This window comes from Mixophyes fleayi, chromosome 5 (assembly GCF_038048845.1).
Source record: "Mixophyes fleayi isolate aMixFle1 chromosome 5, aMixFle1.hap1, whole genome shotgun sequence".
NCBI classification, from domain to species: domain Eukaryota; kingdom Metazoa; phylum Chordata; class Amphibia; order Anura; family Limnodynastidae; genus Mixophyes; species Mixophyes fleayi.
The window spans coordinates 29,455,331-29,479,695 of record NC_134406.1 but is presented as its reverse complement, the minus strand read 5'-3'; the positions used below and the strand labels follow the sequence as shown (position 1 = coordinate 29,479,695).

General features: G+C 38.9%; 1 protein-coding gene across 1 annotated transcript in view; it reads right to left on the bottom strand.

The window, feature by feature from the left end:
• PLXDC2 (plexin domain containing 2) overlaps positions 1-24,365 on the bottom strand; it is a 423,045-nt gene that overhangs the window by 179,862 nt on the left and 218,818 nt on the right. The window contains exons 3-4 of the mRNA XM_075211933.1: positions 20,400-20,546; positions 12,942-13,011 (exon numbers count right to left, since the gene is read on the bottom strand). Of these exons, the coding sequence (XP_075068034.1) occupies positions 12,942-13,011; positions 20,400-20,546 (217 nt within the window). The remainder of the gene's footprint in view (positions 1-12,941; positions 13,012-20,399; positions 20,547-24,365) is intronic.

The window sequence follows — 24,365 nt, the reverse complement described above, 5'->3', positions numbered from 1 at the left end:
TTCCAGAACCATTGCACACAATAAGAAAAGCTAAATACAATAAGCAAAGAGATGGTCTGTGTGAATTCAATTTATACTGCAAATAAATAGCTATTAGTCATAAGAAAAATATGTTTTCTACTAAAAGTTGTATTACTGAGATATCATTTGTTCCAAGTTATGGATTTATCTAGTACAGCATAAGTTTTATTTTGTTTTAAAGGCTACAGATACAACATATATTGATCTAACACAATATATTTGGAGATGTGCGTTATGTAGTTTTTATACTGTGATTTGACACAAGAAACATGTGCATGTGTTCCTTTTGTGCCTTACAGTAAAACACTATGGGAGTTATTAAGGGGAGCAAAGCATAAAAAGGAGTAACTTTGCACCTGGGCAAAATCACGTTGCTTAGAGGAGGAGGTAAATTTAAAATGTAAGGACAGATTTATAGTTGGGGTAGGGCATGTCCTAGGTCAACTGTAGATGTCAGTGTAAAACTAAATCCATCAAGTATTTGTGTGCTAGATAAAAAAAAACAGCCGGTAATTAACTTATGTGCAAAATAATAAACTAATTGCACCCCTTGCATCATAACATGGATTGTCCCAGAGAACATTTGCTCCTTTTTTCTTTGCCTTACTTTCCTTGATGACTCAGGAAATGAGAGCATTACAAAATTGGTTCCATAATAGAAGACGTGCTAGATTTATATATACACATACTGGGGTTAATTTTGTGTTGGAATTAAGCTTGTTTTTTTCTGCATCTGTCTTTGTGTGTGTAAGGTACACATATGCATTGTGCATGTGCGCTACACATGCCTAGGCATGCGTCTCTATATATATTTTTGTATTTGCTGAAGAGGCAGAATGGGGTCCTGCTGGGGCGGGCGGGCATGTGCCGAGTACAGTAAAGGAGTGTTCATGTAACAGTCACACAAGTAGAAGTGGACAGATTTGCAGATACACCATTTCGGAGGCTTGTCTCTTGTGGACTATTTTTGGAAAGAAGATACCCATTTGATTTTTAAGTGGGAAAACAAGATATGTTGGTACTTAATTCAATTTGTATTTGCATTGTACTTAATGACATTGTTATGTAACATGTGACTTTCACATTTATTAACAACTCTGTATATGACACTTCAATATATTATTATACTGCATAAAAATAGGGTAATGAGGCTTTACTATTTACTACTAACACTGTCACACTGCATCTCTACACTATCGCCATTCCTTAGCTATACCATCTCTACACTATCGCCATGCTTTCCCTATACCATCTCTACACTATCGCCATGCTTTCCCTATACCATCTCTATGCTATCGCCATGCTCTCCCTATGCCATCTCTACGCTATCGCCATGCTTTCCCTATACCATCTCTATGCTATCGCCATACTCTCCCTATGCCATCTCTACGCTATCGCCATGCTTTCCCTATGCCATCTCTAAGCTATCGCCATGCTTTCCTTAAACCATCTCTACGCTATCGCCATGCTTTCTCTATACCATCTCTACGCTATCGCCATGCTCTCCCTATACCATCTCTACGCTATCGCCATGCTTTCCCTATATCATCTCTACACTATCGCCATGCTCTCCTTATGCCATCTCTACGCTATCGCCATGCTTTCCCTATGCCATCTCTAAGCTATCGCCATGCTTTCCCTATACCATCTCTATGCTATCGCCATACTCTCCCTATGCCATCTCTACGCTATCGCCATGCTTTCCCTATGCCATCTCTAAGCTATCGCCATGCTTTCCTTAAACCATCTCTACGCTATCGCCATGCTTTCTCTATACCATCTCTACGCTATCGCCATGCTCTCCCTATACCATCTCTACGCTATCGCCATGCTTTCCCTATACCATCTCTACACTATCGCCATGCTCTCCTTATGCCATCTCTACGCTATCGCCATGCTTTCCCTATACCATCTCTACACTATCGCCATGCTCTCCCTATGCCATCTCTACGCTATCGCCATGCTTTCTCTATACCATCTCTACGCTATCGCCATGCTCTCCCTATGCCATCTCTACGCTATCGCCATGCTTTCCCTATGCCATCTCTAAGCTATCGCCATGCTTTCTCTATACCATCTCTACGCTATCGCCATGCTCTCCCTATACCATCTCTACGCTATCGCCATGCTTTCCCTATACCATCTCTACACTATCGCCATGCTCTCCCTATGCCATCTCTACGCTATCGCCATGCTTTCTCTATACCATCTCTACGCTATCGCCATGCTCTCCCTATGCCATCTCTATGCTATCGCCATGCTTTCCCTATACCGTCTCTACGCTATCGCCATGCTTTCCCTATACCGTCTCTACGCTATCGCCATGCTTTCTCTATACTATCTTTACGCTATCGCCATGCTTTCCCTATACCGTCTCTACGCTATTGCCATGCTCTCCCTATGCCATTTCTACGCTATCGCCATGCTCTCCTTATGCCATCTCTACGCTATCGCCATGCTTTCCCTATACCATCTCTACACTATCGCCATGCTCTCCCTATGCCATCTCTACACTATCGCCATGCTCTCCCTATACCATCTCTACACTATCGCCATGCTCTCCCTATGCCATCTCTACACTATCGCCAAGCTTTCCATATACCATCTTTACTCTATCGCCATACTTTCCCTATACCATCACTATGCTATCGCTATGCTTTCCCTATACCGTCTCTACGCTATTGTTGGGCATATTTACACACATTTATTGCACAAATGCTACTGGAACAGATGCTCCTGTTGTTCAGGTGGATGTTGTTGAGATGTGTCTGGCTGGAGATCTGCACATAAGACACAAATACACACTAATGACAGCACTATGTAGCCGCTTCTGAATATGCACTGACTTCTCCAGCTGATCATTCTCAAATTATTAGTCAAAAAAAACCAAAAGCCAGAATGTAGCCATGCATCACGTTATGTGTAAGATGGACAATTATGGCCTTTTAAGCAAAATAAAATGCTCTATGTTCCCACATATTCTACGGTTTGTAAAATACTTTTCATATCTATACAGAGACACAAACATCCATAAACTCACAAAATAGATCATATTATGTAGCCTGACTAGAATAACCCATCACATCTTTGGTGACATCACAATAAATACAATGAATGTTATGAAAAAAAATCCAGAAATCAATTAATTGCAAACAAAATAATAGAATTGATTTTTTTTTACAAATATAGATAATATTGTGCCTAATATATTGCACACTGACACACACATCCATAAATATAAACATATAGCCTATATACAGTATATAATGACAAACTAGAATGGAACATACATATTTTATCGGTAAATAGAAAATGAATAGCTTTAAAAAGGATCTGAATACAAGTGTTTTTATGGTTTAAATTTATGTCACTTGATGCATAGCCACTTGGCTCCGAAAACATTTGTTTGATAGGAACCACTAGGCTATTTTTATTGTGCCTATTTTACCATTTGCTTAGTTCAGACATTGATAAATGACTTCTCAAAGTCTAACAACTGTTATTGAGAGGGAGTAACATATACATTCTGTTCTCTTTTACGATACAATTTGTAAGATCAATAAGAGACATATAATACATTTCCTCTACCTTATTATGTTGCAAATTGATGCAAGACAAAAAAAAATCTTACAGTTCATTATCTTGATGCCCTCAGTATGTTCCAGTATAAATAGCAATTTTACTCTTTTATTCTTTTGTCCTTCCTTGATCTAGCTTATAAATTGGATAGCCGATGCAGGGTGGAATAGACGGGAGGTATTTGTATGGAGCTGTCTTTTACAATATACTGCACAAAATCTTGAAATGGTGATTCTTAAGATGTAAAAACCGGTTGTTTCACAGTTATAGAAAGTTTGTTATACAGCTATTATTATTATTATTATTATTATTATTTTTATAGAAAATTAAAGGGAGATATCCTACATGAAAAGAAAGTGGGTAACTGAACACATGTCTATCATTGTCTAACATGCACTTAATCAATTGAAGCTATTTGCTGATTAGATGCAATAGGTTAAGCTGGGTACACACTAGAGGTTTTTCATCCGATTATGGTGCCAATCACACGATAAATGACTGTTAGGTGTGTACGCTTCCACAAACATGTTTTATCGCACCAAAGCATATCGTATAGTTTGATTTGATTTTATATCCGGACTAAAGATCTTTATAAATGATAGAATGATGTCAGCAAATGTGGAAGTGTGTATACACTCACGACCAGCAGTGTAGGCAGATCTTTATAAGGTTTACAGAGTCCCGATCTTTTAAGCAGATGGTTATGAGAGATGAAGATCACAGTTCTGAAGGTCAGTCGTGTAGATGTGTACACATGAATTTGACATGCTCATTGAGACTTTCAATCCTTGGTAAAATCGGTACAGATATCTCATTATGAGAAATTTTCTGTAGTGTGTACCCAGCTTTACTGTACTTTGGACTTGTTAATAAAACCTTCAGCCAGTATCATAACTTTCATCATGTAACTCTTTCAGATATAATGATATTAAATAAGTGGGCAGGGCTTGTTTTTTTAGTACATAAATACAAATAGTGATTACTTAACTACAACAAGGAGCCAATTAAGATGCAACAATGATTTAATCCGGATCTCATATAATCTATTTATTTAACTGCACTTGGTCCCAGATTTGTTTTTGCTTTTTTTTAACAGGTTTCATGTGGGACAACTACACAAAGTCCACATGAAAAGCTCAAATATGTAAATGAAAGTAGTTATCTATTAAGGAACAAAAAAGGTGCAATTTGGGCTTTCAATTTTATTTGTCGGGCCCAACATCAAAAATTACGTACCTTATTTCACCCAGTGTTTGGCACTTTGGCTTTAAAACCTCGGTTTTATACTGTAAGTAGGTTTGATCGGCGTGAAATATATCTAAAAAATGGACTATGATACGCTAATTTCAGTCAATCATAGAGATGATATGATAAGCCTGGTTGGTGCTTGCAAAGTCTGCTGCAACTTTTTAATACAAGCAAACAATGTTGAAGTGGATAGTTATGGCAAAAACGGTGCATAAACACCACTTCAATATTTCATAAATAGGCCCTTTAACATGTTGAAAGTGATCCCTTTAATGGGTAGCTGAGGAGGCAAGCAAGGTAGACTTTAGGGACATTAAATCATTAAATGGGAGGTAATGATAAACCCTGGACTACTAGTTTGATTATGGGGGAGGTGATTGGATTGGCCATAATCTCCCTTTTTGGATATTTAAAAAATCATATAAGAAAGTTCTATTTTGAAGAAGCAGTTAGAGAAAGACTTGAAGTAATTAGGTCTTATTGTGACAAGTTACCATATTTTTTCTACCACTGCATTAATTTTTATTATCAAGAAGCATTCAATGTTTTTATTATTATTTTATGAGTAAATATCTCCTCAGTGAATGAAGAGTTTTGTAAAGTGTAGTCCGTTAAAGTTTATTTTTAAATTATGTTTTATTTATTTAGGCAAGGTTCTTAGGCCATTATGGCCATTATGCTGGGACTACTGCAGTGCCAGGTGTCCCGATCTGGCTAATTACCCAGTCCGTGCAGCACAGGGGGCTTGGGATAAGCTCCAAGGCTTTTTCAGCACAAGGCTGGTAGGTTCCGGGAGGGGTGGGGTATGCTAATTTTTGCCTGGCAGAAGAGCCCTGTGCTGACCAACCTGTGGCTGGATATTACTATAGCACTTACGGTCTCCCTGTTTCACTGTAAGCCAGTGTTTGCTCCCAGCAAGGGACACTTAGGGCACCCAATACAAATAGAGTCTGTTCAAATCACGGTGTTATCCGGCTGCACTTTCGTGGGGAATCAGCTTTAGATCCCTAAATTGTACCGACACATTGGTGAAGGTAAATAGCAGAAATGAGAGGTCTAGGTGAATAAATATAGGGACATAGACCATGTAAAACTTTTAGTAGATGGATGTAAACTATATAAGTTGCATATACCAAGTGGCAATAAGTATGTAACACAATCTCACTGGTTCCACAGTATGGATCGAAGAATAAATCAGGCTAACCACAGCCAAGTGTTCATGCTACGTGTTTTAAGACTTCCCCTTAAACAACATGGAAGATTCCTAGGGGTATATTTACTAAACTGCGGGTTTTAGAAAGTGGAGATGTTGCCTATAGCAACCAATCAGACTCCAGCAGTCATTTTGTAGAATGTACTAAATAAATGATAACTAGAATCTGATTGGTTGCTATAGGCAACGTCTCCACTTTTTCAAACCCGCAGTTTAGTAAATATACCCCCTAGTCTCTCTGTTATAGTGGAACCAGCCCAGGCTCTCTATTACCGCACAATGTAGCATCTGTATTCTAAGGAGACGGAGGTGACTGTCAATCACCTGCACTTTACGTGTGGAGAAATCATACTGAATGAATTGGGTGACGGTAGCACAATTTCCCAGCGTTAATAGACAATTTGATGCTTGCTTCATCTGTATCTTAGTACTTTTATCAATTTCATCTTAATCATTTCCCTACACTACTTTTCAGATGATACTGCGGATGGCTTTTCACCAGTTTATAACAAGCTATCAAACTTTTCATTCTGTCTAACTCAGGTGCGCAGGCAATTTCGGATCTCAAATGGCTCTAAAGGAAGCTATTAATTTAATTTCAATATTTTCAACGTGATACTGCCAAGCAATGTCATTCCATTTGCAGCCATACAAATAATGACCTTTTTGTCATCACCATTAAGACACATATAGCCTGTGCAATCACATTGGCTCCCGGCTCATTTGCATGTACTTTTTGAATAAGTTGATGAAAATATAGCAGACAAATCACTGTAAGTAAGTTCTTCTCTCTGCTCCCCCCTCCTGCTTGTAACTTAGCTACCTTGGGAAGGTGAACGTTATAGATATTATCCTTTTATATAATAAGTGCAGGAATACATTGATCTCATGAGTATGAGCCCAGTAGTTCACAAATTCATAGTGAAAATAAGAATGTATTAAACAGGTGTAGCAGTGATCATTTTAAATCTATTCCTGCTTTCTTCAGATGCCTCTTCAGTGAGGAAGCGGTAGGTAATGAAAGCTTTCCAAATGACTATAATGTTGAACTTAGTGAAGGTCAATTATAAAAGACACCCAATACGTATAACAAAGCTGCTTGTCTTTGCACATGTGGTCTGCCCAAAGCACACAATGCTACATGCCATCTCTCCGCAATCGGGAACAGCATCTGCACAGTGCTACTTTTTAGGAGGAAAAGCCAACATTTTTTAGAAGCGCAGCTTATGATTTCGGGGAGTGAACGAGGTAAGGAAAGGGCATTTTGCTGTTGTCAATACACAGTAAGGATGTGCCAAACTCATGCGCAACCAGCCACATCCGAATAAAGCTCTGGGCATCTCAAAGTTACTAGTTTGTCTGCTGTATCTCTTGCTCCAACTACAGGGCTAGTCTAAGTCCTGATCAGTAATGATGACAGTCTGATATGCATGCTATAACATGTGTTATATGTGTGATTGATATTACTTTACATTATATCAATCAGGACCAACTATAAAAATTAATTTTAGATTCAGTAGGCATTAACAATATTCTAATAAATGTTTTTCTAGTGCTAACAAAATTTTGGAAAACAAAAACTTTTTTTTAAAAAAAATCATTAATGCCTAAATTATTAACAGGTGTCATTATCTAATATATAAGCCTAGTGGCGTGTGTTAGTCTTTGTGTGTGTGTGTGTGTGTGTGTGTGTGTGTTAGTCTGTGTGTGTGTGTGTGTGTGTGTGTGAAAAAAAAAACCAAGCTGCAGCGCCACCTGCTGGGCGGAGTTATACACTGACCTACTAAATTCTTAGTGTGTGTGGGAAAAAAAACTCAGAAAGGGCTGAAATTTGGTATACTAAGATGTTTTTAATTTGTTAATTTAATTTGTTAATTGTTAAAAGTGTTTATAAAGATTTTAAAAAAATATATATATATATTTCTTGAAGGAGAAGTGACAGTTGGGAGTGGTTGGTGGTTGCCGGGGGTGACAGTTGGGAGTGGTTGGTGGTTGCTGGGGGTGACAGTTGGGAGTGGTTGGTGGTTGCCGGGGGTGACAGTTGGGAGTGGTTGGTGGTTGCCGGGGGTGACAGTTGGGAGTGGTTGGTGGTTGCCGGGGGTGACAGTGGGGAGTGGTTGGTGGTTGCCGGGGGTGACAGAGCGAGAGGAGTGTGATACTCAGGACCTCTGAGAGAGATTCCTGTGTCTGGATAGACATCTGGATAGATGTGGCGATAAAGATGAAGGATGAGGTGATGGAGAAAAATGATGAAGTGGTGCGTCGGGAAGTAACGCTCTTCCCCTGAGGAGGCCTGGCCTAGCCCCAAATGCATGACAAGAACCTTTTTAACAACTTAAGTAGCTTGATTTGACTAGAATGCATGAGTATCATGCACGGGTTAACTTGTTTATATATATTTTTTCAGTGCATCCTTTGGTGAATTTATAATCCACATAGGTATTGGACATATCCTGCAGCGTCTTGTTTACTAGAGCAAAGCCAAAATACGTGCGCTTAATACCAAACACAGGTTGCACTCAGACCCTCAATGTGCAAAAGTGTAACATCAAAAGTCCAACTTACTACTTTAGGATTTCATTGAATGATGCACACTCTTTGCCATGTTCTTATCTAGCACCTGCCTGTACATCCCCAGCGGCTGAAGCAATATCATTGCTAACTGCAGTAAATTCACATGACTGCTCTGGGTATGCTTGGTTTGATAGATGTCATGTGATGGATTACAGCTCTGGCCCTGATTGGCTCTATAGGAGTCATGTGATCCCTGGAGAGGCTTATCATATTAGCTACTCGGCTCCTGCACAGAGCGGAACATTTATCAGGGAGACTAGAGGCACAGCATGTAGATGTCATCTACCACAGTATGTCCTGAAGTATATTATCAGCCGCCACAGAGGTAAGATACTCCCTCATTGCATCCTTACTCCTGTCTGTACAATATCCCCTGGCAATCTGTTCCTGCCTATGATGGAAATGTCAGGTATGCGCAAGTGAAATTATAGTACAATGTATAATTACACAGACATTATAAATAGTGTTTGGTTCACCCCCCCCCCTTTTTTTTTTATTCATTATTAATATTTTTAGATTGACTGTAACTGTTACTATTGTAAAAAAGTAACAATGATCAATTCAACAAACATATAGCGTGTTGCAGGTTTATTGTGCCATTTATTTATTTTTTTTCCCCGAATTCAAGAAACCCATCTATATAAATCTATATAAATCTTGCGTTTGCCCCTGATCCTCCACTGGAGACAATATTACCTACCAGCCTAATTAAAAGTAACCCATTCACTTACACACTGACATCCCATGTCAATCATTTACAGAGTTACATACACTGCATCAGCAGCATTTTCACATGTCCCGCATACAGGCTTTTTAATAAGGCAATGGAAAAGCTAAGTGCAAATATGTTCATTTTTGCTGGCATCAGCTCTTACAATTCATCAACAACAGCTTCTGGAGCTGCATAAGTTTAGTAAATATCTGTTTGTGAATAATGTCTACTGTAAGATGACATTTTTTCTATGTTATATTCAGTTCCTTTCTTTGAATTGTGTCGTTATTTGTAATATCTTTTGTGACTATATTGCTACAGTTTGCAAACCTCTTAGTCACTATATTTACAACATTTATTTTTAGCACCATAAGATATTGTATTCTTTAGTCACCAACATTGGGAAACAGATATTGCACATGGATTGTTTCGTTTTACACCGTGCCCAGCATGAGATTAGGCTCCTATAGGCTTCTTTTTCCAAAGAAAGTCCTGGTTTATGCCCCTGGGAATCTAAAACATTATTTTCTCAGCACTGATGCATGTAGGTTAACAAGAATGGTAGGAAAATGTTTATATGACTGTTATACCTACCACACAGTCTTCCCAATGGGATAAACACAAAAAACTTAAATATTGCCTGTACCTCCAAATTGGCAGAAATTGCATATTTATTGCAGGCTTATTAAAGTGAAGCCAGACACCTTCATAGGCAATGGCCGCTCAGACTAACATTTTCACTCTCCTATTTAAAAGGCTGAAGTTATTAGTTTACTTTACATTCAAGAGAGAAAAGAGAAAACATAATTTCTGCAATTACTTTAATCATTGTGGCCAAATACAATTTTGTAATAGTAAACAAAAACAGATACAATGCTATGGCATTTATTATTGAAGATACATAAAAGGAGACACCATGCTTTTTTTTAAAAAATTTACATCCCCCAATTAATAATAAGTTGATCTGAAAACTATTTTTAACTTTTCTTCTGCCTTTTGTAGAAAAAATACACTTACATTAAAGTTCTTTCTAGCCTACTTGTTTCATTTCTATATATATTAAATTTGTCAGGCAGCACAGACTATATTTACTTTTTTACATTGTTACTACAATGTTACATTTTCCAGAACAGTTAAAGCTGGGTACACACTAATGCGATCTTACTTCAAGGGGTAAATGTATTATACTCTGATTTTTTTCAAGTCGCCGGAAATCGTCGAGTTTACAGCTAAAAATTTTAGCTGTAAACTCGACGATTTCCGGCGACTTGAAAAAATCGGAGTATAATACATTTATCCCCAGATGTGATTTCTGTAACGATTTTACCAAGGACTGAAAGTCTGGATGAACATGCAGATATATATGTACACACCTACACAATTTTCCTTCAGATCTGTGCTCTTCATCTCTCATAACCATCTGCTGAAAATATTGTGACTCTGATCACTGTATAGATATCTGCCTACACTGCTGGTGGTGAGTGCCTACACACTTCCACAATTGCCCGACATCGTTCTATCGTTGATCGCTATTTTTAGGAAGTTTAGTAGCGTATGATCTGCATGATAATTGTATTACTGTGTACCCAAGTTAATTGTTTCTCAAAGATCTTTGGAAAGCACTCAGTGACCAAGGGATCACTGATCAATATGCGCTCAGTCACCTAGAGATCATTGATACTGACCTGACCATACTATAACATACAATAAGGACCATCATGTCAAGAACACCTTTTGACACGTTCCCAGCTTGATTTACAAACAGAAAACATGTGGTTGGCGCTTCCTGACTGCACGACTGTTAACTGGATGACAAATCCTTGTGTGAACAATCCCTTACAGAGGAGCTGGTCATTTCACATTTTATTTTGCACAACAGGAAATAGTAAATGTAATAAAAATGTATACAAGCCATCTAAAAGTCATTTGGAGGATATACATTTAGAAAATATTTACAGAACATAAGAGGACACATGCTTAAATTATGTTAAAGATTAGATCAAAATACCATCAGTCAGCTTCATCTTATCTCGGAACACGAGCTTCCCAAAATGAGCTTCACTATGCAAAAGCAGAGCAGGGACTGTGGAAGTTAGGACCACTAGAATGCTTTGTGCATTGTGTGGAGGTCACTAGAATGCTTACTGTATTGAGTGGAGGTCACTAGAATGTTCTCTGTACTGTGTGGAGGTCACTAGAATATTCTCTGTATTGTGTGGAGGTCACTAGAATGCTTTCTGTATTGTGTGGAGGTCACTAGAATGCTCTCTGTATTTTGTGGATGTCACTAGAATGTTCTCTGTACTGTGTGGAGGTCACTAGAATGATCTCTGTATTGTGTGGAGGTCACTAGAATATTCTCTGTGTTGTGTGGAGGTCACTAGAATGATCTCCGCACTGTGTGGAGGTCACTAGAATGCTCTCCGAATTGTGTGGAGGTCACTAGAATGTCCTCTGTGTTGTCTGGAGGTCACTAGAATGCTCTCTGTATTGTGTGGATGTCACTAGAATGTTCTCTGTACTGTGTGGAGGTCACTAGAATGATCTCTGTATTGTGTGGAGGTCACTAGAATATTCTCTGTGTTGTGTGGAGGTCACTAGAATGATCTCCGCACTGTGTGGAGGTCACTAGAATGCTCTCCGAATTGTGTGGAGGTCACTAGAATGTCCTCTGTGTTGTCTGGAGGTCACTAGAATGATCTCTGTACTGTGTGGAGGTCATTAGAATGCTCTATGATTTGAATCCTAGACAGATGGGGCTGGTAGGTGTTGCATTAGATTTTAGCTCTTTGACATGACAATTTTTCATATATTTCATTAGCTATATAAACCACATCCACATTAAACAAACCACTCCCACGTGGTTTTTGTCACTCCCACTTTATGTTGTGGCGCGCTGGAAGAAAAGCGTGGGGCCCTTGCTTGTGTTTGCCTCCCTGGCCTATAGCACTTATCTAAACATTTACATGTGCACAGAGCAGGCAGGGCTGCCCTTACTGGTATATGTCCTGGTTCTGGGCATGTGCAGAGCGGTTTTGCGTACAAGACACACAAAATTGTCAGATACGTAGCTTGATGAATCAGGCCCTTTGTGTTTTCCCAATATTAAAAAAATATATTTTTTAACAGTAATGTATTTAAATAATATCATTATTTTTTTTATATCATAATTAATCTACCTGAGTCTGATAAGAGCAAAATACATATATTGTAAAATGTACTATTTCAAGAAATATTGTGCTTCATAGAAGAATGTTTTTTATATATCTCTATGTCGAATTTTGTCACACAGTGGATGTGCCATTCTCTCCCTAGGAAATATCCAGAAAGCACAGGCGAGGAAAATATAATCTTTGTTAGAAAACCATGAAAAATGAATTTTCTGCTTAAAAGCCTCCAATCATTTGACTATTATGAAGCATGCGAATTATTCTCTATAGGTTTAAACTCCTAACTTCTCCTGAGAATGGTTTTCTAATCGTATGCTACTTCCTGCTCCTAACACTAAGAAGCACCAAAGGTATATTATTTTATTCAGGGCCTGGAGCAAATCCATACACAATTACTCAAGGAGACAAGTAGAGTGCTACTTACCTCCGGTCGCCACTGTAATTTCACGCAGAAAATGCCCATAAAACGGAAAATCAAAGGATAGGTTCACTCTCTGCAAGGGACAATCACAGGACAGAAAGTCATTTTTTTGTGTGTGTGGAGGAAAAGCTAAATTAAAGTTTTATGTCAAAGTGTGTTTTATTCATTACATTTCATACTTTCCCCACATATACTACTTCAGTTTAGCTTCTAATAACATACAGGTTGAAGTGGTTGCCATGGAAACAATTCAGCCAATATAATTAGACAGAGAATTTCTGCAACAGGAAATGCTTAGCATACTTTGAACATATTTTCATCCCTTCGTCAAAATAGTTTAACCTTTGTGCCTGAGAAAAGCAAATTCATTCATGTTGCATATTGTTGTTTGTAAATTGTTGCCTTTAGAAACATTGTAGAGATGGGAAGTGAAAGGTTTTGCATGTTTGTAATATTTCTTAGCAAGAAAAAAAAAAAGGGAATTAAGTAATCTCCCTAATGGAAGGCATCATACACATTGGAGGAGACACTTGATTACCAGTCTTTCATATTTGGGTTGCTTTAAGTGTAATGAATGGAATTAATGGAATGAATAAAATGTTAATGGTGTTCTTCTATTAGAAGTCTGACCTGATATAGGGACAGATGTACCGGTCATCTACAAACAGTGGAGTCAGCCATTCTGTGGCCTGGAACAACATTTATAACATGGCGGCTTCTTACTGTACTTGGAACCAGTGACCAGGGGCGGAACTAGACATTTGTTGGACCCATAGCAAAAATGGAGTAAGAGCCCCATGTACCTCCCAAAAAACATATATATATATATATATATATATATATGTATATATATATATATATATATATATATATATATACATACATACTACTGAGGCTCTGTATATTGATGTCACTGATTGCCCTGCAATTGTCAAGTTTGTCCAGATCATACTGGCGGCCCTGGAGGTGACAGGTGCGGGGGGAAGGGGCGCGTGACAACCTGATTTGCGTCATCACGGCCCTCTCCCCAGGATGCACAGTGATGGAACTTACATCAACGCACACCAGGGGGTAAGTCCATGAAGACAGGATTCGATGAGAATCCGATCTGAAGTCGTTTGGAATTATTTATGTGTTAAAGATAAGGGAGCTTGGACCAGGGAGGAAACGGTGTACGGAGTGGCACAGAAATATGGGTTTAAGACATTAGAAAGCGTAATTCCCGGCCTACTGACAAGAATCCATGGTGACATGTGAGCCCATGATTGTGGCACATAGGCCCCTCACTTTTACAGGAATTACGGATTCACATTCCTGAAAATCACTGTACAATATTGCATAAATAAGCCTGTCAATATCATAACATATTACTTTAATCTACTAGATACCACCATGCAACATTTACATTTTTTTCATTTTTAGTGGCTTTCTGGATACAATTGTATTAAACACTGAGACCACAGGGGAGCCGTGTGTTTGGCTGGGTAACACAAATAATCCAATCTTTTTGATACAACTTTATGGCTAAAAATCATAGAAAAAAGGCCGAAAGCAAAAACTGCAGGAGGATATAAAGATGCTAATATTTTAAAAATCGTCTGATGTTGAAAAAACCATTAAGGGCCTGATTCATTAAGGAAAGTAAAGCAAAAAACTATTAGTAACTTTGCACCTTGGCAAAACCATGTTGCACTGGAGGGGGAGCTATATTTAAAATGAGGGGACAGATTTATAGTTGGGGTAGAGCATGTCCTAGATCAACTTTAAATTTCAGTGTAAAAATAAAGCTATCAAGTATTTGTGTGTTACATGAAAAAACAGCCAGTATTTAACTTATGTGCAAAATAATAAACTAATATGCACCCCTTGCATTGTAACATGGTTTGTCTAGGATCAAATTTACTCCTATATTTGCCTTACTTTCCTTAATGAATCAGGCCCTAAGTCACATAAAGAACCTCAAAGAACATCAACAGCAAAATATTTATACATATAAATATATATAAATCCTTATATTTAAATACATCTATGGAATAAAGTTGGAAAGAAAATCAAAAGAAGACATAAAAAGAACTAAAGATAAAACAGAAAATATATCTCTGACAAATTTACTTTACATTACACACATTATTAATTTCCTACATAACTATTTGCAGTGCACTTTTATACATGCGTCCTTTATTCTTAACATAAGATATCATTTGATAATATAAGCAATACCCACATGATGAATGAAGTGTCTATTAGTGGTATTTTGTTCTTAAAAATATTTAAAAAATAATATACAGTATTGTGCACATCCCAAGTTAGACCTGTGTTAAAGTTGGCTCAATTCAAAAGCTGGTTCCTGACAATGTCATTTAAGCACTCTGCACACTGATAATATGTTGGCCATTGTTTGGCACTGATATATAGGTGTTGATGGAATTTACTTTATTATACCTCAGGAAAGCAGTCAATAAAGGCTTCTATCGAAAATAATAAATGCCATTACCGTATGCGGGGAAATTACATTCTCTGTACTGAATGACCTATGTATATTTGGTTTGCTGAGAATTTATAGAGAATTAAACCAAACACATATCCATCTTCATTTGCCAATAGGACAGATTTTCCACGATAAATTTAAGCTTAAACAAGTTATTTGTATGGGTTGATCCGCATATCTCAGTGTTTGCCTTGTGTATACCATACCTATTAGCATGCCACTTATTTTTGCAATGCAGTTTTGATTTTTTGAAGTAAAGATAGATGGAAAAGCGCATGGCCTTTTCAGAAATGGTAGAAATGGACCGATGAGTGGTGTGGGCGAATCAGAGAGAGAGTGCCTAATTAGTCACAATTTTATAATGGTGTAAAATATGCTATTTGTTTTAATGTACTAATAAATAAAATCCAAAGAGTGAATAAGGTGCTCACTGCTTTAGGCAAAACACTAACACAATTATTTTACATTTATAATGGAATGTTAATAAAAAAGTTTACTAAATCTTATATCAGATTGGAATTTTGGGGATAGACACTTTTTTTTTTATTTTCCACAGAAATAATGTGTTATACACTGCACATAAATAACATATATGGGCATGAAATATAGACTGATCACCCACAAATAAATTGTTTATCTTGTTTCAATGTCACCTGTCAAAGGGTGCGATATATTAGGCAGCAAATGAACAGTCAGTTCTAGAAGTTGATGTGTTGGGAACAGGAAAAATGGGCTCTGATCGACTTTGACAGGGGCCAAACTGTGCTGGTTTAGAGCAGTCATCTAATACCTACCAAAAGTGGTCCAAGGAAGGACAAACGGTGAACCAGTGACAGGGTTATGTGCGCCCAAGGCTCATTGATACAACTTGGAGTTCGAACAATCTTAAACATGTTTGAACCAACTTGAACATACTCAATTCTGTTTGCCTTGCTCAAATACAGATCACATTTTTTAGTCTATCTAAAGTTTGAGAATTTCTCGCTACAAAATGGTTTGAGAACCTTTATGAAAAAAATTTAAGCATCTCTAATAAAAAGGAACCACTGCAACACTCTGTGCCACTCATGGAACAAGGGTTTCGTACTAGAAAAATATGGCACAAATGGATGTGAAAACTACACTACCACCTGGAGGTAATTAGCTTCTACCCATTGCCAGAGTCCCTGTGAGCCACGGGCTTCATGTGTTTCAGTTCGACCAATGAGAAGCCTCAATAATATTTATTGCGGTTTCTCATTGGGTTGGTCCCAACCCAACCCTCATTTTAGAAACATAGAATCATGTGTTCTAATACTTCTCTTCATTTGAAGAATGTTTCCCTCCTGTACCTTGCTAAAGCCATTGATATAATTGAAAGTTTTATGTCCCCCCTTTCCCTTCTCTGCTCCAAACTATACATATTAAGATCTTTTAGTCTTTCCAGGTACGTTTTGTTCTACTGGCCACCATTGTGTATGCACCATTTTAGTTGCCCTTCCTTGAATAGTCTCTAATGTATCTTTATCCTTCTGCAGATATGGCCTCCAGACCGGAACACAGTATTCTAGATGAGGCTGTACCAATGACTGATACAGTGGCATTATTACTTCTTTCATTCTGCTACTGATTTCTCTCTCTATGCAACCAAGCATCTGACTTGCCTTTCTCATTGCTTTGTTACATTGCTTACCTGCCTTTAAATCACCTGAAATAGCAACTCCTAGATCTCTTTCCTCCTCAGTATTTTCCATTATTTTGCCATTAATACTATATTTATTTATTTTATACTTTTGGGTTTTTGAGACCCAAATGTATAATTTTGCATTGTTTGGCATTAAACTGTAGTTGCCACACTCTTGACCATTCCTCTAGTCTACCTAGATCATCAAACATTTGTTTTACCGCTCCTGGTGTGTCTACCCTGTTGAATATCTTTGTGTCATCTTCAAAAAGACATAATTTGCCTTCAATACCGTTTGCAATGTCACCAATAAAGGTATTAAAAAGCACTGATCCAAGTACCGATCCCTGGGGTACTCCACTGGTAACCTTTCCCTCCTGTGAATGCACTCCATTTACTATAACTCTCTGGTGAACAACAATATTATGGTAATGTAGCTTTAAATAATTCTGGTCATGTAATCATCCACCTGTTCATGTGTTATATTATGAATATAGCAAATGTTTCACCTCCTGAAATAATATCAAAAGATCCATAAATCACAAACCAGTGAAGGTAAATCAGAACATCCTTTTTTGCAGCTGAAGTTTGTGGTTACTCAAACTAACGGAAAGTGAAAATGTTACACTGTATATCATACTTGCCAACTCCCCCAGAATGTCTGGGAGACTCCAGCATTTTGTGAGAGTCTCCCGGACTCCCGGGGTGGTGTAGTCTGTGATTGAATGACGATATCACAGAGTGAGCATGCTCTTTGGCTTAGGCTTGTCTTTGATTGAATAGTGATGTCTCAGAGTAAGTGCAGTACAGTCACACAGTCTATGGAGCCGGTTAGTCTGTGATTGGATAGTGATGTCTCAGAGTAAGTGCAGTACAGTCACACAGTCTATGGAGCAGGTTAGTCTGTGATTGAATCGTGATGTCTCAGAGTAAGTGCTGTACAGTCACACAGTCTATGGAGCCGGTTAGTCTGTGATTGGATGGTGATGTCTCAGAGTAAGTGCAGTACAGTCACACAGTCTATGGAGCAGGTTAGTCTTTGATTGAATAGTGATGTCTCAGAGTAAGTGCAGTACAGTCACACAGTCTATGGAGCCGGTTAGTCTGTGATTGGATAGTGATGTCTCAGAGTAAGTGCAGTACAGTCACACAGTCTATGGAGCAGGTTAGTCTGTGATTGAATCGTGATGTCTCAGAGTAAGTGCAGTACAGTCACACAGTCTATGGAGCCGGTTAGTCTGTGATTGGATGGTGAAGTCTCAGAGTGAGTGCAGTACAGTCATACAGTCTATGGAGCAGGTTAGTCTGTGATTGGATGGTGAAGTCTCAGAGTGAGGGCAGTGCAGTCACACAGTCTATGAAGCAGGTTAGTCTGTGATTGGATGGTGAAGTCTCAGAGTGAGTGCAGTACAGTCACACAGTCTAGGCAGCGGGTTAGTCTGTGATTGGATGGTGAAGTCTCATAGTGAGTGCAGTGCAGTCACACAGTCTATGTAGTAGGTTATTCTGTGATTGGATGGTGAAGTCTCAGAGTAAGTGCAGTACAGTCATACAGTCTATGGAGCAGGTTAGTCTGTGATTGGATGGTGAAGTCTCAGAGTGAGTGCAGGGCAGTCACACAGTCTATGAAGCAGGTTAGTCTGTGATTGGATGGTGAAGTCTCAGAGTGAGTGCAGTACAGTCACACAGTCTAGGCAGCGGGTTAGTCTGTGATTGGATGGTGATGTCTCAGAGTGAGTGCTGTACAGTCACACAGACTATAGAGCAGGTTAGTATGTGATTGGATGGTGAAGTCTCAGAGTGAGTGCAGTACAGTCACACAGTCTATGGAGCAGGTTAGTCTGTGATTGGATGGTGAAGTCTCAGAGTGAGTGCAGTGCAGTCACACAGTCTATGAAGCAGGTTAGTCTGTGATTGGATGGCGAAGTCTCAGAGTGAGTGCAGTACAGTCACACAGCCTATGGAGCAGGTTAGTCTGTGATTGGATGGTGAAGTCTCAGAGTGAGTGCAGTACAGTCATACCGTCTATGGAGCAGGTTAGTCTGTGATTGGATGGTGAAGTCTCAGAGTGAGTGCAGTGCAGTCACACAGTCTATGAAGCAGGTTAGTCTGTGATTGGATGGCGAAGTCTCAGAGTGAGTGCAGTACAGTCATACAGTCTAGGCAGCGGGTTAGTCTGTGATTGGATGGTGAAGTCTCAGAGTGAGTGCAGTGCAGTCACACAGTCTATGTAGTAGGTTATTCTGTGATTGGATGGTGAAGTTTTAGAGTAAGTGCAGTACAGTCATACAGTCTATGGAGCAGGTTAGTCTGTGATTGGATGGTGAAGTCTCAGAGTGAGTGCAGTGCAGTCACACAGTCTATGAAGCAGGTTAGTCTGTGATTGGATGGTGAAGTCTCAGAGTGAGTGCAGTACAGTCACACAGTCTAGGCAGCGGGTTAGTCTGTGATTGGATGGTGATGTCTCAGAGTGAGTGCAATACAGTCACACAGTCTATGTAGCAGGTTAGTCTGTGATTGGATGGTGATGTCTCAGAGTAAGTGCAGTACAGTCATACAGTCTATGGAGCAGGTTAGTCTGTGATTGGATGGTGATGTCTCAGCGTGAGTGCAGTACAGTCACACAGTCTATGGAGCAGGTTAGTCTGTGATTGGATGGTGATGTCTCAGAGTAAGTGCAGTACAGTCACACAGTCTATGGAGCAGGTTAGTCTGTGATTGGATGGTGATGTCTCAGAGTAAGTGCAGTACAGTCACACAGTCTATGGAGCAGGATAGTCTGTGATTGGATGGTGATGTCTCAGAGTGAGTGCAATGCTTACACACAGTCTATGGAGCAGGTTATTATGCAATTGGATAGTGTTGTTTTCTTTCCAGCATGACTAGCCAGTCAAAGGAAAACAATTCCTGCTGTTGATCAGATCTCATAAATTTATGCTTCTCCGTAAATGTAAGAAGATGATTGGCCACTTGTAAAGACCATTAAAAATATTATATAGGCCAACTCTGCTCTACCCCAGGGAAAATCTTAAGCAAGAGGAATGCAGAGGTTTGGAGGCTATGAGGTTTTACAAAAGACATTGTGATTTACTTTCCCTTATTGTTTTAAATTGAAACATGTAGTGTAATGCTTGTAATGGCTGTGGGACTGTATTCCCAGTGACATTGCATTATATTCTATTAGTACATAAAGTGTGCCAATCCTTATTCTAATCATCATCATCATCATCTATTAATTTATATAGCGCCACTAATTCCACAGTGCTGTACATGAATACATAAGGGCACCAGCGTACATAAAGTGACTTACTGCTGCTTGTCGGTGCGTATTTGACAGAATCCCATGAATCTTTACTTTTTCTTTTTCCATGTGATCAATGTTCACCCATAAATCTCGACTGGCAGAATCCAATGGACCAAAAATTCTAGAAGTATAATACTTATGATCCATATCCTCCTGGAACACAGAAAATATTTAAAAGTAAGTCTCTGAGAAACATCATTTCTATTCACAATATATTGTTTGGAAATTATTTATGCAGAAGTACCAGAAGAATAAATGAGTCATTATTACAATAAACATATATGTGTGAATAATGTATGCCAAAGAAGACAGAAAGCCCTGGGTCTAAACTTGGACTGGACAGAAGTTTCTTATTTAAGTCTCCTGGACAAAACTATGTTACAATGCAAGGGGTGAAAATTAGTTTTCTGTTTTGCACAAAAGTTAACTACTGACTGTTTTTTCATGTAGCACACAAATACTTGATAGCTTATTTGTACACTGAAATTTAAAGTTGATATTTGTGTGCTACATGAAAAAACAGTCAGTAGTTAACTTTTGTGCAAAACAGAAAACTAATTTTCACCCCTTGCATTGTAACATAGTTTTGTCCAGGAGACTTAAATAAGAAACTTCTTAATTTAAGTTCCTTAATGAATCAGGCCCTTAGTGTCTGTCTCAGAGGCGTAACTTAAAATTCTAGCGCCTGGGGAGAGAAAGACAAAAGCCACCCGCCTAGCCCTCAATTTTAAACAATTGAACCTAAAATATTCCTAAACTGCGCCCCCCTTCAGCGTTGCACCCCTGGGCAATTGCCCCTCTCACACAGCCCTAGTTACGGCACTGGTCTGTCCAAATGTATTTATTAAACTGTTCCAACACACTTGTAGCTTGATAAGAGCACTCTGTTCCATAGTGTTCCATCGCAATGTGGCGTTAGTTAGTGTGGCGGGATCTGGCATGTTCCGCCTCCCATCATGCCACTTGCCTGGTAAGCGTTGCTTCCATTGTATGTATGTGTCAACTCCATTGTATCTTACCAAACATTGACGTTTCTGAACAACAAGGCAGTGTTGACATTAATGCAAAGCAAACACTTGTTAGAAAAAGTATGTCTACTTGCTTACATTATCTTAGATTATCAGTGTATGTAATAGGCATTATGAGTGTACATTAAGGACCTGATTCAATAAGCCACATAAATGGCAATAAGTGCCATATCTTACTGCGCCTGTCCAGAAACTAACCATATGTCAGAGAAAGCAGCAACGGCCAATTCATCTTCGAGCACAGAGAAGCCCTACTACATTCAATGATTTCATGGGCGGAACGGGGAGGGGAATGAGCATATGCAGGTAGTCAATGTACTGTAAAGGTGTGCCAAGCTTGAGCACACGCAGCAGGGTCCTATTCAAGCTTTGGGCATCTCAAAGGTACGTGTTTTTCTGTTGTATCACTTGCACCAGATACAGGTCTGCTGTAAGTGCCAAGTGATAGTGATAACGACCTTTGTATCATCATCAACATCATCAACATTTATTTATATTGCATCAGTAGATTCCGTAGGGCTTTACAAGCATATGTATGATGGAACATGTGCAATCAGGAGAAACTGTTAAAATGCATTTTACGTACAGTAGACATTCATAACCCCCCTCCACAGAAACAAGCTCCCTCCCTCCATCAGAACATCCCCTGATCTGTCCAGTTTCAAACGGGCTCTACAAACCCACCTCTTTCTCAAAGCCTTCCAGTCTCCCACTTAACTTCCTACCTTTTTCTGCCTCTCCCTCCTCTTCTGACTCTGCCCCCGTTCCCCCTTCTCTCCCTCTCATCCCTGTGTCTCTCTGTCTGTCTACCCCTCCCCTTAGATTGTACGCTCCCTTGAGCAGGGCCATCTCTCCTCCTGTTTCCTTCACTTCTAACTTTGCTCTCCAGCTATCTTTCCCCCCACCCCTCTGGGGGTCTCCCCGTCATCCGCTCCCTTCCTCTTGGGCTCCAGCGCTTGCTGGTCTTCCCTCCCCCTCTCTCTAGCTGTGCTTTGAGATTACTGAGTTACTGTGCTTATTGTTTACTGTACCGTGCTGTCCCACCTTGTATTGTACTTGTTTGTCCCTGTACGGCGCTATGGACACCTAGTGGCGCCCTATAAATAAAAATTATTAATAATAATAATAATAATAACATCCTAATAAGTCTATTTAATGCGGGAAAAAAACCAATCAAACTTTTTTTATTTTTTTTAATGTTTTGTTAATGACTATGGGCCTGATTCATTAAGGAAAGTTAAGTAAAAAAATTGAGTAAGTAGTCTCCTGGACAAAACTATGTTGAAATGCAAGGGGTGCAAACTAGTTTTCTATTTTGCACATAAGTTAGATACTGTCTGTTTTTTCATGTAGCACACAAATATCAACTTTAAATTTCAGAGTACAAATAAGCTATCAAGTATTTGTGTGCTACATGAAAAAACAGTCAGTATCTAACTTATGTGCACATTAGAAAACTAGTTTGCACCCCTTGCATTGTAACATGGTTTTGTCCAGGAGACTACTTACTCAATTTTTTTACTTAACTTTCCTTAATGAATCAGGCCCTATATTATTAACAGGTGACATTAATTGAACCTTTTTTTTTCTGTATGTTGTTTTGGGATTTTATATTCCACATGTATATTAGACATATTGTGCAGTGTATGGTTGGAGCAGAGCGGACCTAGACACGTATCATCAACAGACGTATTTTACATCCGCCCTTTGTTGTGTATGCCCGATTTATGTATGTTTTAATAAAAAACACACAATATGTTAATATTTTTGCTTCTTGATGAACCAGGCCCTAAATGACTACAAGGGATACCCACATGCTCTATATGAAGCCTAACATTCGAGCCAAATTGCAGTGCTTGAGTATACAATATATTTAACAGCCTTGAGAATGTTCCCAGTTGGTTGTCTTTCTGTTTGCATTCAACACATAACTGGAATTCCACACTATATTGAAGATGAAGATAACTTGATGCCACCAATACATGTTGAACATTCATGAATTTAAACACAATTAACTTTGTGTATGTAGGTATGAAAGTTACATTACTAACTAGTAAATGCAGGGGCGCATGCAGGGGGGGTTTCTGGTTCTCCAGAAACCCCTCCCCTATGCAAAGATTGGGGGCTAAACAGTGCCCCTACATAGTATTGTACAGCAGCCGCGGCACTGTCAAAGAAGCGTCCGCGGCGGTGTTATATTGTAGTATTGCACCGCCGCGGACGCTTCTATGACAGCGCCGTGGCTACTGTACAATACAGTGCCGCCAAAATGATGGAGCTTATGCACAGCTCTCTATATTTTTTTTTTTCCGGGGGGGATACTCCCCCTTTTAAAATCCTGCGTGCGCCCCTGAAATGGTGGCACTGCAGCCCTGCCCTTCCTCCAGCCTTTGGGGCTTGTACATACCGCAATAATTTTTGTTAACTGATTTTAAAAAAAATGGTGGTTGGGTGTTGGTGGATGGCTGTGGACCAATCATGTAAGTGCTTAAGAGGAGCTACATTTTATCTTTTGCATAGTGGTACTGCAATTGCAAGGTATTAAGATATGCCAATGTACATTTAATATTTTATTTCAGTCTTAGGGACAGATTCAATTTCCCATGTTCTATTACCGTTACTACGGTAATAGCTGTGCATTATTAGCTCTCTACTAATGGTAATAATGTGCAGCCCGTGTTGTTCTTTAGAACAACGTGGGGAATTAAATCTGCCCCCTAGTGTTTGCTTACCTAAGCATGAAAGTTGTAGAACCTTGTGAAAAGTATTTCATATTATAAAACCTTATATATAAATAAAATGATACAAAACTACACAGAAAAAACAGTATCTATATTCACAAGTCATAATACATAAATAAGAGCATAAAATCACCCATAAACCAGCTTTAACTGAATATTATTATTTTTGGTGTTGACACAAAATCAAACCTGTACATGAAAGA